Source organism: Drosophila biarmipes, chromosome 2L (genome assembly GCF_025231255.1).
Source record: "Drosophila biarmipes strain raj3 chromosome 2L, RU_DBia_V1.1, whole genome shotgun sequence".
Lineage (NCBI taxonomy): Eukaryota > Metazoa > Arthropoda > Insecta > Diptera > Drosophilidae > Drosophila > Drosophila biarmipes.
The window spans coordinates 17,774,655-17,793,190 of NC_066612.1; the positions used below are offsets into that span (position 1 = coordinate 17,774,655).

Below are 18,536 nucleotides of genomic sequence, written 5' to 3' on the forward strand. Positions count from 1 at the left end.
TTGGCTTTATCATATTTATTTATCATTCTGTTCTGCGGTCTTTTTCTTGTCGAACGAGTAGCAATATCAAAGTGACCAACATTATTGATTAGGATTAGTGTCTGCTAATTGGTTACGATCGCATTCTACTATCGTATCCTGCTCGAATGGCGTTAATTAAATTACTAAATTGACTCGGTTATACAAAGCGCAGATGCACGGTAAGTAAGTGTACGGGTGCTTCGAAGCTTGTGCGTGTGGGATGGGGTTCGTAAATCGTATAAAAAACAGTATTGTATCCATAACTAGGGGGTGGCAGCTGCGAATTCATCCGAATATCTTGTCGAAGCAGGTGTGGCAGTAGGGCTTGTCCTTTTGCTCCTTGAAAGTGCCCTTGTTCAGCTGCTTGAGACAGAAGGCGCAGACGAAGTGTTCCGGGTGGAATTTCTTGAACATGGCCGTGATGCAGCGTCCAGTGATGGGCTTCGAGCACCCGGCGCACAGGGATCCTCGCTTGGCATGGTAGTGCGTCTCGCAGTACGGTAGGCCCTCGTGGTCGAAGAACGACCCACCCTGGAAGGGCTGTCGGCAGTCCTGTGGGTGATCAAACCGTAGAGACATTAGTATTTTGAATGCAAATAAAAGCTATAAACTAAGTAGATGCGGTTTCAGATACTCAAATCTCAAATTGATGGAAGGATAGTTCATGAATCTTGAAGATTGAACAAGTAACCGAGAATATATTTCATGCACTGCAGAATAGTCTTTTTGAGAACCCAGTATAAAAGACTAGAAATAGTTACTGCGCCTCAAGATCAGGACTACACCCTTCTTGGCACTAGATTTGCATTATGATAATGTGTGTTTCGGAATATACGAGAGGCATGAGGATGATGTATTGTGGGCCAAATGGCTGTGCAGCCTCCGTCTGAGGCTAATTACGACCATAAATTAGTTGCCATATAGCATGACGGACCAGCAACCGATCGAGAGTCGACAACATAATATTCGCTGTGCAAAATTTTACGCCTGGCCTGAAAAACCTAATTAGAATTTTGTCAGGCCAAAAGTGTCGAATGGAGGACCCTGATACCCTGGCCGCACTGTGCGCGGTGTCAGGCTAATTGGAAAACAAAGATTGTACATTTCAAAAAACAAGATTCGTGGAAATTTAAATATGATAAATATATGAGAGAAGAGCGGCAAAGACATTTGCTTCATTCCGTTTTTCATTTTCTGGGGGGAGGCTTTTGGAAAAACATTTCGACAGCAGGCAGAAACAGCAACAATTGTCTTAAGACAATAACATTTTGCGCACGCTTTTGGCCAGCTTCCAAATCGGGATACTGAAAAGGGGGGGCAGAGGACAATATCATCCAATCGGCAACAGAAATCGAAACGTAAGGCGAAGGATCATAGAGAACGCGATATCTGCGGGCGAAAACCTATTTTCGTTTTTCACCACCTCATTCAAATCAATCATTCCATAAACAACAGGTGCAACGGTTTCCCCTTAGAGACTTTGTTGCTTTTCCTTGTTGTTTATATGAAAGGAAACTCATAAGTGGGGCAGCAACAGCGAAAATTAAACCAAATAATCAATATCGATATGAACTAAAAATAGGCAAAAATATATTCGACTCGAATTTTCCCTCAGTCAATGGAGAATTTCGATTATGTGCTTTATATAGGTATTTAAATGGTGATTGTAGAACTGCATTCTCATAATAGAGCTATTTTTGGCTATGGGGTTTGAAAACCGTTTCAGTCCAGTGGACTGAGATTGACGAATCTATTTAAATTTAGTCGGGCCTATACATTCAATTAACACCCTGGGGTGCCCATTAAAGCCTGGCAATAAACAGCGCGAAACTTATGTCCATTATAGACAGATATATAGCACTATACGAGTACTAGGCGAAGCATATAAATGCTGACTACAACGTCAGCTACCAAAATAGTCTCAGCTGGCGGGAGTAATTGCTTTCGCTAATCGAAAATCGAATCTAACTCACAATATTGTAATTTGTTTATCAACCGGAACAGCAGCAACAAGAACACAGAACTGCGGAGGTGGGACATCGCCGACACATGTGTCAAGGCCGGCAAACTGACACTGACCTTGACACGAGGTCGGGTGGGTGGCTTTGGGTGGGCGGGCGATGCTCGAAGGTCGCCGCCACCTTGAAAAGATACACACACTTTTCCACCCTTCCATTCCCCGTGTTCTGTTCTTGTGTTTTGTTGGTTGGTTTTTTAATTTTTTTTGTGTATTTTTTAATGTGTAATTATTAAAATTTTATTTACAAAAACAAATTACAATATTGTTGGTCATTTTCAAAAATGATTTTAAATTTAAAAAGTACCTATAAACTTAAGCCTACAAAATTGCATAGAAAAAGTTCAACAAGTCGGGGCGTTTCAGGGGCAGGGGGCAAAAAGACCATCATAGAGGGCTGGTTTTCAGGGACTCGCGGAACTCATTTTCCCCAGCGGCACCTGCCCCCCCGAGGAGGAGCGGGCCAGCCGGGCAGAGCGCAGAAAAGGGGGTAGAAAGGGGGTTAGATTGCTGTTGCCACTGCCGATGTTGCTGCTGTGCGTGTTGCTGCTGTGTATGTTGTTGCTGTGTTGCTCCTAGACCCGCAACGAAAATAGCCCGAGACGGACGGCGGGCAGCTGTTTTTTTGGCCGCGAGTTCTTCTTGACGCCGCCGATACTTAAAAAAGTGGCACGCAGCTAGATACAAAAATGTATCTGAAGCCGCTGCCACCGGGTGCTATTTTCGTTTGGCTGCTGAACTTCAGCAACAAGTTTGCTGCTGCTGCTGCTGTGGGATCTCTCCTACTCCTCCTCATCGACGCCCACGCACTGTGGACAGACGGGCTTGCCCTCCATGGCATAGAAGGACTTGCCGCGCACGGCCTTCTTGCAATCCTAAGGATAAACGTGATCAGGATGGGCGATTAAAAGGGGCAGATATGATCAAGCTAGCGTGGGCAAAAGGCCTTTAAGTCAACAGGAATATTAGAATAATATTTTGATAATATTCCAATGAATGAATATACTTTGAGGGGTGATTTTAGAAATACTGAAAGGTCTACTGGCACATTCACATTCAAAAAATCAATGCTGAGTGTAACAATTCGAATGTGCCAATAAAAACTCCACTTCTGGGCGATAAGAAATGACATTAATTCTGGATAGTTAAAGCGCATGCGGTGCAAATCAGGAACCTACCCTGCAGACGAAGCAGTCCGGATGCCACTGCGAGTTCAGCGCCGAGATGTAGTTCTCCATGATGGCGCGGTTGCAGCCATTGCACTTCGGGGCGAACATCTCGAAGTAGTCGTTGCGGCAGTAGGGCTTGCCGTCGCGCTCATGGAATCCCTCCTCGCCGAACTGCTGGCCGCACTGGGCGCAGAAGAAATGCTCCGTGTGCCAGGTCTTGTCCAGCGCCGTGACGCACTTGTCCAGGATGGCGCCGTTGCAGTAGGCGCACCGCGGGCTGAACAGATTGTGGTAGTCTGGCTCGCAGTAGGGGAAGCCGTCGCGCTCGAAGAAGTTGCGGGTGCCCAGCTCCTGGCTGCAGTGGTTGCACGTGAAGTGCTCCGGGTGCCAGGTCTTGCCCAGGGCGGTGATCACCTGGCCCACAATGGGCTTCTCGCAGGCATTGCAGCAGCCCTTCTGCACGGTGTTGACTCCTTGGCGACTCATGTTGGCCTGTAGGTTGCCTAGCATAGAATCCAACTGATCCTCGCGACTGTCCTCGACGATGGTCGTCTCCTCGATCGTCTGGGTGAGATGGGCCTGCTGGCTGCCCTGGTTCGGTCTGGCGTAGTCGGTTACCGTCTGGTGCTGCACTGTCGACGAGTGCTGTTGCGGATGACTTCCGTTTCCGATGCCGTTGGTTCCGTTGCTGACCTGCAAAGGGCGAAGTAGTTACGATTAATATCCACTGGTCGTATCCTCGGCGATCCTGCGGCGCTGGCTTACGTCGATGTGCTTGCCTCGACTGAATGAAAAGTTGTGCCAGCGCTAGCAGAAAAACTTTTGCTTTTAGCCGCCGCCACCAAAAAAAATCAAAATATCAAAAATAATGTTTCTCTTCCTCTTCGCACAGATTCTCCTGCCCGAACTATATGGCCAGATACCGGGCTGTATGTGTGTGGACCTCGTTGCGCACGTCGCTCTCCTCATATGCAAAGCATTTTCTTCTACGTTGACGTAGTTTTCGTTCATTGCCAAAAATACGAAAGACCGTCTTCGCAGAAGGAGGAGAGTGGGCGGCTGGGCGGGGATTCTCCTCTGTGTCTGTATCTGTACCTCTATCTGTATCTGCATCTGTATGCGTGCATCTTATCTGTCGAGTCTCCATTTCAATATTCAATTTTTCTTTCATAAACTGAGTTTTCATTGGGCGTGCTTGTGTTTTCTGCCTGCTTCAGCCTAACTAAGTAGACGCCTAATTGAGCGTCCTCCGCCTTTGGCCAGGAGAGGATCAGGATTGGAAAGGGGAACTAAACCTTATCGTCAATTGTTTAAATGTATTTTCAAAGCAATGATTTAAAATATGGGAGGATTTTTTCTTGAATTAAATTAAATACTTATTAAGCTTCAACCTTTCATAAACAGTAATAATCTATGGATGCGCCCACTAACTTGTAGGTAAAATTAAACTACTTTTCATATTCATAACTACTTTATCCATAGATTATATATCAAAAGATACGTTTTCATATGTAAACCTCGTAAACCATGGGCTTAAAATATATAGAAATCGGAATTTATACCTATTGTGTTCTTATATACCATTTCCTATCCTACATTGATGTTTAAAATCTTCTGCGAAAGTTTTCTGGATTTGATAAAGGATAAATAGAAGGCATATTTAATCCTAAGATATGATCTTAAATAAAAGTGTCCAATATACTTTTGCGCAAATTAGCTTAGTGAGCCATACGATTACCGATCTTTTAAGGGAGTTTTTAAAGATATGTTTTGAGGTCGATAAAAAATTGAAAGTATAACATTTTTTTTAAAGCCCTTCAACGAAAATAAACGTGATGATCCTAACAGATTGTTTATTTTTAGGTTGAACAAAATGTAAGCCTTTAATGTGTGCTCCGCCCACCCGAGCCGCGGAAACTCCGCTCCTGCTTCCCCCAACGCACCTATTGCCATTGGCTTCGGCGTTGGCGGGGTTTTCTTGTTCCAATATTTTCGCTGGCTATTTTAAGACCCAAATCGTATACAACGCCGTCGAACCGCCGAAATCGTCGCTTGGCATGGAGTATAAAATTGGACGTCGACCGGCTGATCACAGGATTTCCCCATAAAAAGCGCATGAGCGTGCTTGGCACACGCTTCCAGTAGGGGCCAATGGGAGCAGGGAAAAGCGGGGAAAAGGTGGAAAACTGGGGTATTATAAAATGGGGGACAGGAAGCAGGCGCTGAGGAAATCTCGATCAATGAATGTGGTTGGTTGGGGGGAGGAACGAACGGAAAATGCGAATACGAATGCGGTTTCGGGCGGCAGATGATGGCAATGAAAGCGCAAACAGAAATATAGAAAATTTATCAGACACACTAAAACACCCACAGCAAAATGGATCGCTTGGGTTATAGAAATGAAAGGAAAATAGAATAAAAAACGCTTCGAAAATAGCCATGCAAATGATTTGCAATGAAAAACTATAGCAACGCGGCGCTGTGGAAAGCGCGTTGACATGTGGGAGGGGGGCGTGGATGGGGGTGGGCGGTGGACTAACTGTCCGTTGGTGCTTGCTTGTGTGGGTAGGAAAAGCGCCGGGAAAATCCGACGTGCCGTGTGCAATATTGTTTATATCCGAATATATTTGTATTTATATTTTTTTTGCGCTCTCCACATATAGACGAAAAGAACGAGGGGCCAAGAGGCTTTTCTATTTCATTTTCATATTTATCATATCAACAAAAGTCACGGACACGCCTTGCCACGCCCCGTGCTCCGTTTTCCGCCCCCAGGCGGTTGGCAGAAAATTGAAAATGATATTAAATAATTAACAGGCCCGACCTCTCATGCATGCTTTTCGCATGCACGCCTGCCATTCGTCAATGACATTGAATTGCAATTTACTCAGAATCTGAGGAATCCGTTCCCCCTGCTCCTCACTCGAGTGTCTGCTAGTTTGGCTGCGACGGCCATCGAATCGATTGCCAACAGAATAAGAGGTATGTGCAAAATATTTTTCACTTAGTAATTAATTAATAATTAATGCAAGCCGAATGCCTTGGCGACAAACTGGCAATTCGCGGCATTCCCTGCTGACATCTTGAAATTTTTTGGGCAAAGTAAGGTCGATTCTGAAGACGAGCTATTCGTTAAATATTTTTAAGACAGTTATGCCTGATACCGATTATAAAACTTATCAAAAATGTTTATTTTATCCATAATTTTACTAACTGTCTCATCAAGAAGTAAAATAAGTAAAATATATGGCCAATAAATCACTTGGACTAAGGCCACAAGTATTTTCTTAAACACTTTTGCTTATTTGCCTGTCAAAAAGAGTTTAAATACGCTTTTAGCTTAAATAAGCTTTATATATATATTGGATTGAAAAAAATACCTTTAATCTGTTAATATCTAAAACGAACTTTAAACAGTATTAGAGGAAATCGGTTTATTTATTAATAAACCGAATTCCTTTGCCTTCATATATGTTTATTTTGTTGTTTCAATCCAATGATTGATGCATTCCATTAACGAACTACGCCAACGAGAGTTCATAAAAGGAAACGTCCCTCCAACCTTGACCCAAATCCATTTGGCTGAAAGAAAGTATCGCGCAGATTGCAGTATCTTAAATAAGTAAGCTCATAAAAAGACAAGGGAAAACACGCGTACAGAGACCAAATAAAATGCGAAAGACATCTGCTTAAATCTATCATCCAAATAGGCGTTCTGCTCAAGATGTCAGAAAGTTCTAAAAACAAATGTCAGACATGTGAGAGGAAGAGAAATACTAGAGGCATCGCCATAAAAGAAAAACAGGCTAATCCAATGAACGGAAACAATTTTTTTGGATATATGCTAGGGGAAGTGCAGTGCACGAATAATAAAATACATTATTTTGTTTACTCGATTCCCCTCCGAACTGATTGATGGCTTAATGAGGTACAGATAGAAAATATAATAAACCGCATATATGTATGTAAATGGGGATCTGGCGGAGAACTTTAAATGTCTTGGCGCCGTGTGCAATAAATCGTGTGACAGTCACTATGAATGCTTGCCATCATAATCAGACCACATTAGCCTAATCAATTTATGAGGCCCATTAAAGTATACCCCATAGGTGTAGCCACCTTCGGACTGCGCTGGCAGATGTCAAAGTCAAGATCTCTTCGGATGCTCTGCGACTCTTCGAAGGGATCGTCAATGGGCCTGGGCCGGGATCTATGGATCGGCGGTGTCATTAGATTCGCTCGGTTGCCATGCGTCAGACGATTTGCGATGATAAATCTGTTCATTTTATGGTTCTCATTACAAAAACACAACCTAACCGAGCATTGGGGTGTCTTTGCTAAAAATATACAAATACATAGTAGAAAATCAAGGAGATGGAGCTTAGAAGGTGGGGTGCCTTCGGCCATATGCAATTTGTTTTGACGCTGTGCAAAGTGAGCGTATCCCACCGACAGGTGAAAAAGTGAAAACATTTGCGCTGTGTGCAACAAACTACTCGCTAATATTGTCCATAGTATTGGAAGAGGATTTTGGATAACCCGCTTTGGTGGTATCTTAAAGATCCATGAAGGTTTTTAACGATATTTAGCATGTTTAGTGAAAGTTTTTAGTTAAGATTTCTTTGAGGGGCTTTAAATATTTAAATTGTAAGTTTTTGTCGTAAAGCTTAAGGCCCTTGAGGCCCAACGAAGGAATTTAGTTTTTAGTCCGTCGTTGAAAGAATGAATTGATCGTCCCAATAGCATGGGTTAAACAAAATTGTATTTTTTAAAACCACTTAATTTCTATAGCAGCTATATGTTTTAATAAATGATCCCTTGCAGATACGAAGGATATAGGCCGATTACATTTTTAGAAACTATTAGTCATTTTTAATCTGATGAATTATTTAGAGACTTGTAACTGTTCATCAAAACGATAATTAACATACTGTCATTGCTCTAAATAAAGGTTTTTGCCAACTAGTTTTTGTATAATTTTTTTAACAGATAATAATGCAGCTTCTTGCCACCATAACAACCATGATCACTTTTACGATTACCTAAAATAAGAAGCTTAAAGCTTTATCCGACTAAATATCACTTATTAAAAGCATTCAATCAAAATATATAATTTGTTTTGTAAGTAATTTCAGTTCAGTGCTTAAATTAAACTGTTAATATAATTAGGAACTCCTAAAAGTATATGTGTAAGATCAAGTTTAAAACCATTATTACCTCCACTCCACTAAATTTTAATCTAACTAGACAAATCAGATAATTCGGCGCCAAGGTCATAAAATTAGTTGATTAAGCTTATCTGCTGGCATTCTTTCTCAGTGCCAAGTAAGCAGTTCTACAGCCTCATTAAACATACATCATAAAGTTGGTCCAGAAGTTTATTTTACCCACCAAAATTAATTTAACCAAAGGGGTTAAACCTTACATTTACATTTCTTTAGGTTTGAGGAACATAGAAAACAGTATTTTGCATAACATTCACTTGATATCAGTTCTTATATATAAATTCAGTTAATTTTTGTTAGACTACTCCACCAGTCGGTTTTCTTACCTTGAAGTCGGACAATGAGGCCATTAGGTCATCCAGTTCCTTGGTGGCCTGCGATGTGTAAGCCTGATGCACTTGTTGACCCGGAACAGCGTGGTTGGGCGTATAAGAATCTTTCTGCTGCACAATCTGCTCCTCCACAGTGCCAACTGCAAGGATAAACAAATATGAGTTGAGACTGAACCACGTAGATATAAGGGTTAATTTGTAAGTACCTGGTCCATCGGGACCCGAGAGCTTCTCCGTCTTCGTTTCGCGAACAGTGATGGTGACATGGCGACCCGGAGTCGGTGATTTGTGTGCAGATCTGTAAACCACATAAAGGTTTAAAGTTAATCCTCGGATCCTTAGGTAGTTTTCCTTTGCTTAGCTTACCCGTTAGGCACAGCATAGATGTGAGCGTTGTCCAGTTCGTTCAGCAGACTGTCCATTGTGGGACGCTCCTCCACGGTGGCATAACTATTAAGCGTGTTGAATTTCGAGACTGGAGTGCTGTAGTTCACCGGCACATCGACTTCTGGGGAAAAAAGACCAATTAATATCATAAATATATAATAATAAGGATTCCATGCATACAGCAGCTAAATGAATCAGGTAAATCGATTGTATATTAGGAATATAGATTAAAAACTTTTTGTACTGTGTGCAATAAATCGATCAAATTTGACAAACAAGAAATTGTGCAATGACTAGCAGAAAATAAACTGTTTAGAAAAGACAGACAGGCTAATATAAACTAACAATAATTATTGAACATTCCAAAATAGAAACAAGGTCTTAAACAATTGAACAAAAATTACATGTGAGTAGTCACATTTTACCTACTACCTCCTACAGATCTATAATTTCCCTCACCCTTCTTATCCGCCCCGTTGTAGCGAGCATTTTGCAGATCCTGCAGCAAGGAGTCCAGTTCTGAGAGTCCTGTATTTCCAGGCGCCGCCTTACGAGGCAGAGAGCCCTGGTTGGCATAACCAGGAATCGTGGAGGAACCATTGAAGTCCTGTCCTGCCGTTGGAGAGCGGGTCTCTACGCTATAGTGCTCTTGGTACTGCAAAGTGGGGAACTATTAATTAGTATTCATTTAAGGTAAAGAATAATCTTAACCACTCACCACCTGAGGCTGGGCTTTGCCCCTGAGGCTTCCATAGCCCGGAGTGTTGTCCACAAACTGCTGCTGCTGTTGGTGCTGCAGAGGTTGCTGCTTGGGTTGGACAGTGCCATATTGCGGCTGAGACTGCTGCGGCTGACCCGGCACACTGTTCTGCAGGTCGGCTAAAAGAGCGTCTATAAGGAAAAATGGAAAACGTTATTTATTAAAGTGTATTTAATTCTCGTTTACTATATTAATTAATCATTGCATTTATGGGTATAACGTTGATTAATATTCTTTTGTTAAAAACCTTGAACAATATTCCTATTTATAGATAAATCAGGTCATATATGACATTTTATATTCTTGTTGATAACTGATGTTTCGATTCACGAGCCCCTTTTAACTTTACATGACCGATTAGTAGGGATAAACGTTTAGTTGAACACAGATTTTAAAAGCATATTAGGATTTTTCTGACCCAGATTGTCGTAATCCCCGTAGTTGGCCATAGCACTTCTTCTTCCGGTCTGCCCCAGGTATTTTCTCTTTGAATTCCAAACTTTAAGCACCTGTCACTGCACCTCTGACGCATAGCCCGTTGTTAACTAAACGGAGATCCCATTCCGCTGCCATTTACCTTCGTTTGCTGGCACATATCACAAAACAAAAGTTGCTGATAACATTTTGTTTGTTTTCTTTTGTCTTGGCCGATATCGCACTATACCTTAAGTTACCTTGTTGGTCCTATTTCTGGTTTGTGTCCAGGGTAATAGAAAATAATTCAAAAGCTTGCTCTTCAGCGATAAGAAGCTAAGCATTTAATTTAGCAATTAAAACTATTCGTTCTTATGAGAAATGCAATTAAAAGTAAACATTTAGTTCTAATGGGTTAAAAAAAATTAGCGATATGAAGAGGAAATTAATAAATAATATACTTTTTAAAATCGTCGTAATTTTAGCAGAGCGCCCCGCCCGCTCTAACGAATATAAGTTAACTCCTGTCTAGCGCCCTTATTTATTTTGTAAAAGTGAAAATGGGATTTTTTTCTGTTTATTAACAGCCGGCTACAGGCCAAAAATGGTTTAAATCGTATGATTCAATCAAAAGTTATAAGCAAATAATGTGCGCGAACAGCGTTTTTGCTGCATGCATATCGTTGTCTCTCTCGCACTCAATGCGTAACGGGTACCTTGTTTTAATTTCCAAAATGCTATGATTCTGTAATAAAACACCTGCAAAAAGGGCAGACGCACTTGAACTTGACCCGAAGCCCCACGTATAGTGTCTATTTAGACAACATCATTAACCCTTTAGTGCCCACGCTCCACTTGTTCCCATTGAGCAAACTTACCCAGACGTCTCTCAAATTCGCCCACTTTAAAGCAGTCGCTGAGGGGCGAGCTGTGGAACGACGATGATATCAGTTTTGAAGACATTTCGCGCACTAAATTTGGCCAGAATCGATGGTATCGAAATGATTCGCTCGATTGTCACTCGGTTGCCGATACGCAAAAATTTCGAATTGCTTGGACCACTATAAACGGTAGTTTAGTAAAATATTTTGACCGGCACAGCAACAACAACATGTAAGCCGACATTTCAGTTGCCAACTGACCAAATTAAAGCATCGAAAGCTCAATCAACTCGGGGCCAAACAAAGTCAGGCCAAAAGACTCCCACACTGCAGCCCAAAACTAGCCAAACACAGAGCATGGGGGTGAGTGTAGAGAAATCCATGTACCTATATAAAGTAGACGACGAGCGGGGAACCCAACATCTACACACAATTTTTGATTCACTTTAGGTGGGACGAACTTGTCGAACGGGCCGAAAATCGCACCAAGTCAAGAAATATCGCATCTACTCGATGCCATAGTATCTGGCAGTGTGTTAGTGTTTTTTTAATGTTCGTCTTATAGACAATATATTTGATCACATAAATGTTGTTTGCATTCTTTTCGGTTATAATTCAGTTGGGGGATAGGGAACTGGCTAAGTAAACATGACAATAGGGAGAAAATACGGATAAGTAGTAATATGGGGTCCAACACTGAGAAAAATATTATATCTTATCGTAGAAGAATTTTTGAATTTGATTTATAATTGAGTGCGTTATTAAAACTATCTACATTTTAATTATTGCATCCATTTTCGTGGCAAACATTTTAGCATGTATTCTTAGACAATTATTAGAAGTCCACTAATTAATTTTAACTTCGACTTTGGCTTTATTTCTGTGCATATGGCATTAAATTGAGTGTTCTTTAGGTTACTTTGAGGCTTGCCGAAAGTATCTATTGGATGTCTTGTATCATCAGCCGTCATATAATCGCACTTAACGCCAATTATTTGACCCACCCGCAGCAACAAAAACAGCAACAAAAACAGCAACAACAATCACTAAAACAGCAGGAAGACATGACAGCCGGCGATTAAGCCATAAGGCCAGAAATAAATCAAACAAAATCCGAACATTTCACCCGAGAGTTCAAAAGGCTGGGGGAAGTGTGGGATATGGACACACCTGTAACTGGGCCAATGCCAAAAGCGAAAGAGCGCCCAGAACCGACGTCGAGTGGAAACTCAACCACAGCACTCACATTGAGTTATATAAAGGAAAATAAGGTGTGACGCGATTCATTTCGCCCGTCGTTTTGGCAAGCGAATTCATAACAATCCATACGGGTAAGAATCATCAGGAGGCGATGCTCGATTTTATATTCGAAAACATTTTGCATTATTGGGCTAGATCGCCCAAATTATTTCGCAATATTTTTAAAAATAGTCCCGAACTGAGAGATCGAACATGTGGTTGACGAGCAAATCATTCGAACCACCATATGTGGGGTCTCTGTACTCCCATTTCCATGGATTCTCCGGCTGGGAAAGACAGGCGAAGGGGATCGTCTATAAATAGGACAGGGCAGGGTTATCAGAACGTCACGCCCGACTGGGTCAACGTCTAAAGAATCGCCGACAAAAAAGATGAACGGCTTCTTAAATTTATGATGCCGCAACGGAAATACATTTTTTAAATCCTTCTTACACACAAGCTTTTACATGATTCGTTTTAATACAACTTGGTGGGAAATATGATGAAATAATTACTTTTAGGGAACGGTATCTTTTGAATATTTCAAGATGTATTCAACAACAATTCAAAATCTTTGTTATTTTTAAGGTACACATACAATAATTATTATACTACACAGAGAAGTACTCAAGTATTGAGAACAATTGTTCTAAAAAACCGTTTAAGTACGTTTTGGTCTCAATGTTCTGAATTTGAGAACGAAATGGAAAGAAGAGGAAAAATAAACTGAGTTTGTTTAACAACTTTTTGATAAGTGTACACTGCTGACTTTACTAATAGTATCATATTAATGGTCGAAAACATGTTTAGAAAAAAAATAACTGAATCATAAAATGTTGATCCTTTTTAGGATTAAGTTAGGTTAAGTAAATAAACGGTTGCGTTCCCAGCTCCCCGAATTAAGAGGGCCCCGTATTTTTGCTCTGTGTGGAAAAATATGTTCAATAACCAACTTGATTGCTTCACAAGGGGATATGTCATTAAAAAGACATTTCACACATTGGTTTCGTAGAATGCAATCGGCAGAAGCATGTGGCTTGATGAAAATGCAATTAAAATCAATTAAGAACCAGTAGCTACTGGAAGTTTTTCCAAGGCGGAGTTTTACTCAAACTTGGTTTCCAGTGCAGTGGGAGTGAGGGGGAAGGGGCGGAAGGGAGACAGCTGCACGTGACAGCTGTTGAAATTTTGCAGTGACAACTGCATGCAACAAGGGTGCGAGCGGGAGGAAAGGTGGAAAGAGCGTGGGCGAGAGAGGCAGGTAGTCACTCGCGGATTGTTGCTATTGCCCTCTCTTCCTTTGCCCTCTCTCGTCTGGTTGTAGTTGTTGTTGTTACTGTTGACATTGTTACATATTTATTTTGTTTTTGGTTTTGTTCGGCTCGTTTTGGGAGCACTTTCGATTTTCATTTTGGCGGCTTGTTTGCGGTTTTTGTGTTGTTGATATTGCTGATCGATTGCGGCTGCCTTAATTAAATTCCCGCACACAGTCACACACCCGCGCCAAGATCTCACACGTACGAGGGGCAGCAGCAGCGCACAGAAATTATTTTCGCTCGGCAAAATCTTAAAAGCAACTGAACAAGACGCTCGACAACAAACGCCGTCGAAGCTGCGCGCACTCAGCGCTCAACCGCCCATCCCACTCACACTCGCACTCAGAGCCAGCCACTCACTCAAAATCGAAATCCATTTGAGTGCAACTCTCGATCTCAGTTGCAAAACATTCACAGTTGAAGCAACCAACAGAAGCAAGAAGCAGCAGCATAAGTGCACTTGGAAAAAAGTCTTAGAAAAGGTGTATACAAATCAGTCAATTATTTGATTTTTTTGAAATTGTTAAAAATATATTTATTCTAAATTGTTCAACTCAGCGACAAATCAAATTAGAAACATTTCCAAAGGTTGACTTTCAATTTTTCAAGAAAACTCTTAATTAATTTCTATGAAACCAATATGTAACCGGCAAGTATTGAAATTCACATAAGTAATATCTTTCTTGCCTTTAAAAACAATAAAATAGTATTTCTGAAGGATCCTTAAGAAAAATTCAATTTAAATTAGGCAATTTCTTTTTGAAAGGTAAATTTTTTTTTTTTTTAAATGCTTTGTCTTAAAATCAAAAAATATTTTTGCGAGTACACATAGGTGTTGAGTAATTATGGCCATTTGTTGTTGCGTAGGCGAGTGTGTCACATAGTTTGTGGCGCCACCTGACGTCCGCCTTTTCGTACGTATTTAACTCAATTCCCGAGTGATTTGTCTTTTTGTTCTTTTTTTTGGTCAAATGAATGAATCACTTGACTTTGAAAAGAAAACTAAAATTAGTAGCACACTAACAACAGCAACAAACAGTCACAAATTGTTATGGCTTTTGTTCAGAATTAAGTGTTTTGTTTTACTCTTCTTGTGCTGCGCCGCTTTGATGGCGATTATTTTGACAATTGATCTTACAGTAAAGAGTTTTTAAGTGCGATTTAAAGCGATCTTTGGATGCGCTGATCACCAATATAAAGGTACAGGTATGTAAATTATCACATGCTTCTCGGTACTAAAAGGCAACATCTTTAGAACCAATATCAAGTATACTACGAATGTATTCACCAACTTGTCTGTCGCACCTTGTCATCTAACAAATTATTCATAAAGGTATTCACCCCACAGGATTAACCTTAGACTAATTAACCCTTTTATTAATATTTTCTGTTGGCCCCGACCTGCGCCAATTCAAAGCCACGAAAACGGGTTCTGCTCCATCGATAAGCTCTCAACGGCGTTGTATTCCAATTTGTTAGAGGCCCAGCCCAACTTCCTCAGTATCTGTAAAAACCACTTTATGAGATCAACCGCCAATGCAATCAATCAATCGGATTTCAGATGCCCTGGGGTGATCACCTCGGCAATTAGAATATCTTGCGTAATGCCAAACCAAACAGGTGTATACTGTCACTACGAACACTGCCAGACGAAAATGTAAGTCTAAATTGGTTGGTTTTGAATGTTGTGATTATCAAATGTACATAACCGTTTAACGTTTTTAGAGTACAATATGTAGTTTGATGTTTTGTATCAGTTCAGATAAGCCATATCTAGCTTGTTTCATATTTCATGTTGTACGCATCAAAGAATAATCCTTTTTATACTGGAAATTCTTTATAGACATTCCTAATATAATCTTAAGTCCAAAAACTTTGATATTTGCCTATCTATCATTTCGAAACGCACCCTATCCCCGGATTATGCTTATGATTTCTTGCCAAAGTGTCGCGCCTGGCAATAAATAGAACGCGAGTCGATTGGAAACCACTGACGCCCACCAACGATACGTGGATGGGCTGCCGTCTCAATGGGAACAGTGATCTAATGATCTGATGAATGAAACGCGTAGTAAGGTCAGCGACTACCAGTCTGCGGATTGTAAGGCGAATCCCACACCGCAGCACTCGACAGACCGTGGAGCTTACCGATTTTCATGTCAGTCCGTTGGCTGTTTGCTCTCAGATAGCTTATTGAACAAGATCCGATGAAGACCGCGCCACGTCGAAATGCAAACTGAACGGGGAATATTCAAAACGAGTGCTGACAACTGGAGAACGCGATGCGAGTGCAATCGAAGGTGTTAGTCTGTGTGCAATTCACATTACTCCAGCCAAATGTAAACAAACGCACTAGGCGAATACACTTCAGAAATATACATCGGCTAATTTCTGCCACATACTGATCATTTGTGCCATATATGCTGGTTACTGGTATCAATAACATTTTAAAAAAATCGTTTTTTTTTTATTTGGTACCAATCAGGGATACTTTCTTTTGAACATATGTCTCTCACAATTTTCTTTCTTATTTCCTAAGAAAAAACAATGTTTTTCTAAGTGTACGAGCATAGGGCAAGCCTCCTGAACGCGGAATAGCTGGCAGGAAAATGCTAAATTTGAAAACTTTACATGCCTTGCATTTGTATACAAGGTGCTTTTGATTGCGTCATCTTCAGGGTGTTTGTGCTGCAATTGTTTACTCTCACTTTAATGATTATTTCCTATGATGCCTCATGCTTTGAAAAAGTCGTTTGAGCTATAACACTTTGTTAATCACTGCCGAAAAGACAGCATTTTCTACGAAACCTTTCCGCTTCGTAAATGTTTCTCCTAAAAGTAGGCTTTAATTCACAAATTTTACAAATAAATTTTTGATAAAGTTATCCTTTCAACTCTCAATATTAAATATTGATATTTTTGATATGAACAAAACTTATGGAAAAGCTTTCGCCTCAAATTTGTTTAATTATCGTATTATCTTCTTATTAGCTACCTATATAATTTCTCCCCTCTAAATTTGAATGCAAACCCTCTCAAGGCCAATAGAGAGCAAACAAAAGTATGCCGCAAAAATTTGCAATTTTAATCAGACTAATGAATGTCCAACTCACCTTAAAGGCTTTTCGCCTGTGCTCGGAGTTCAGTAAACATCGAAATGCTCAAGCTCACGGTTCTAATTCTTATTTTACTGGCCATTGCCAAAATTGGATGGAGTCGTGAAAAGTTCACCATACAGGTGAACGAAGGTAATATTAGTTTGACGACAAACAAAATTAAAATAATATAATAAAATGGTAGACAACGCCGTCGGTGCTGTCCTCAAGGCGGAACCCTTTCTGAAAATCAACGACGGCTACTACTTTTTTGGAACGGAGTCCTTGAACTGGTACGAGGCGTATGAGAAGTGTCGGGAGCTGGAGTCAGAATTGGTAACTTTCGAAACGGACCAGGAGTTCGACGTCGTCGCCGCCTATTTAATGGCCAACGGCTCGCGCCAGAACTACTGGACATCCGGCAACGATCTGGCCAAAACAGGAACCCACAAGTGGTTTACTTCCGGCGAGCGAATAAGTACTCTAAGATGGGCGGTCAACCAGCCCGACAATGCCGGCCAGAGGGAGCACTGCATCCACATGGGCTACATATACGGCGACTCCAAGAGGTTCGAACTGAACGATCGCCCCTGCGCCCAGGACGGCAACAGTTTGTTTAAGTACATCTGCGAAGCTCCCAAGCTGGAAACCATTTCCATTGTGGTGTGGAAATAATTTTGGGGTGGTTCAAAAGTTTCACAATTTCAGTCAATTTTCTTCCTCTTGTAAATACCTTAAATACCTTACAGGAGGGACGAGCTTCTTATGAACTAATAATTAAAAAGTATAAATACATTAAATTCTTTAGCAATTTCTTGAATCGTTGATCTAAGAAGAATGCTATATATGACCTAAGCTATTTCCGATAAAGTGGGCGTGGCACTTTGCTATAACAATGCGCAGGAATCTCTAGAAACTGCATGCCTAATGCCAACTTTGTAGCTTCAATAGTTTCCAAGATGTCAGCGTTCATGCGATTATAGATCGGCTCATTTAGTTATGCTCATCTGCATATATAGATATATCTGATCTGATATATTTATAGGGCGGGAACTTTTCCTTCTACCTGTTACATACCTTGTGACGAATCAAATTTACTACGAGTATCTAATCAACTGGTTATAATAAATCAAAGACTTTTTAGTTAATAATCTAAAGATAAACAACAAGTAAAGGTAAACATTTGAATCAAACACAATGGTGGTTGGTCTTTTTCACAAAGAAAATGTTTTGTAAGCACTGCTAAAAAAGGGTATAAATACTTTAGTAAATTTCCGTTAGTCGAAACCAAAATGATAAAGAAAATAGTTGCAGTTCCTCTTCTTCTCGCCAGCGTTGGTTTGGGATTATCTTACGATAAATACGCTACATGAATTTAATTTGGTGGGCATTTGATACCGAAATATGTAGGGATTAAAATTTGAACTAATATATTTTTTAAGAAAAGCCAAATAGCTTGGCAATTGATTGGCCTACGAGAACTTTTGCAATTGGGATCCGAACTGGTGGGAATCTGGGAAACACTGGAACCCACAATGGGTTTAGCCATGCTCGGTCCATTACCATGATAAATGGGCCTCTGGACAGCCCGCCAATAATAATGGAAAAGAGCATTGCATATAGTGGCTACACTTACAAGAGCTCAAATGATTAAGAACTGAACGATAATCCTTGTAGCGC

At 40.7% G+C, this 18,536-nt stretch overlaps 2 protein-coding genes across 11 annotated transcripts in view; one reads left to right on the forward strand and one right to left on the reverse strand.

The window, feature by feature from the left end:
- Window positions 1–18,536, reverse strand: part of LOC108033675 (leupaxin) — a 26,974-nt gene continuing 8,438 nt past the window's right edge. For 2 of the 10 annotated variants that reach the window (XM_017108128.3, XM_017108123.3), the window contains 7 exons: window positions 9,870–10,042; window positions 9,611–9,806; window positions 9,131–9,272; window positions 8,971–9,062; window positions 8,759–8,904; window positions 3,217–3,900; window positions 1–573 (listed from right to left, as the gene is read on the reverse strand). In XM_017108128.3, the coding sequence (XP_016963617.1) occupies window positions 307–573; window positions 3,217–3,900; window positions 8,759–8,904; window positions 8,971–9,062; window positions 9,131–9,272; window positions 9,611–9,806; window positions 9,870–10,042 (1,700 nt within the window). In that variant the 3' untranslated portion in view covers window positions 1–306. Of the gene's footprint in view, window positions 574–2,227; window positions 2,914–3,216; window positions 3,901–8,758; window positions 8,905–8,970; window positions 9,063–9,130; window positions 9,273–9,610; window positions 9,807–9,869; window positions 10,043–10,329; window positions 10,376–11,203; window positions 11,387–13,943; window positions 14,024–15,909; window positions 16,021–18,536 lie in introns of those variants that run through there. The other 8 variants (XM_017108121.3, XM_017108122.3, XM_044094516.2 and 5 more) reach the window with 8 other exon arrangements.
- On the forward strand, window positions 16,870–17,667 carry LOC108033678 (C-type lectin 37Da). The gene is made up of 2 exons (XM_017108134.3): window positions 16,870–17,009; window positions 17,062–17,667. Exons 1-2 carry the CDS (start codon window positions 16,919–16,921, stop codon window positions 17,529–17,531), a joined length of 561 nt encoding a protein of 186 aa, XP_016963623.1. The 5' UTR covers window positions 16,870–16,918; the 3' UTR covers window positions 17,532–17,667.

Coding starts and splice junctions, on each gene's coding strand:
- LOC108033678 (XM_017108134.3), top strand. CDS start 16,919: ATGCTCAAGCTCACGGTTCTAATTCTTATTTTACTGGCCATTGCCAAA. Junction 17,010..17,061: donor CACCATACAGGTGAACGAAG/GTAATATTAGTT, acceptor ATAAAATGGTAG/ACAACGCCGTCGGTGCTGTC.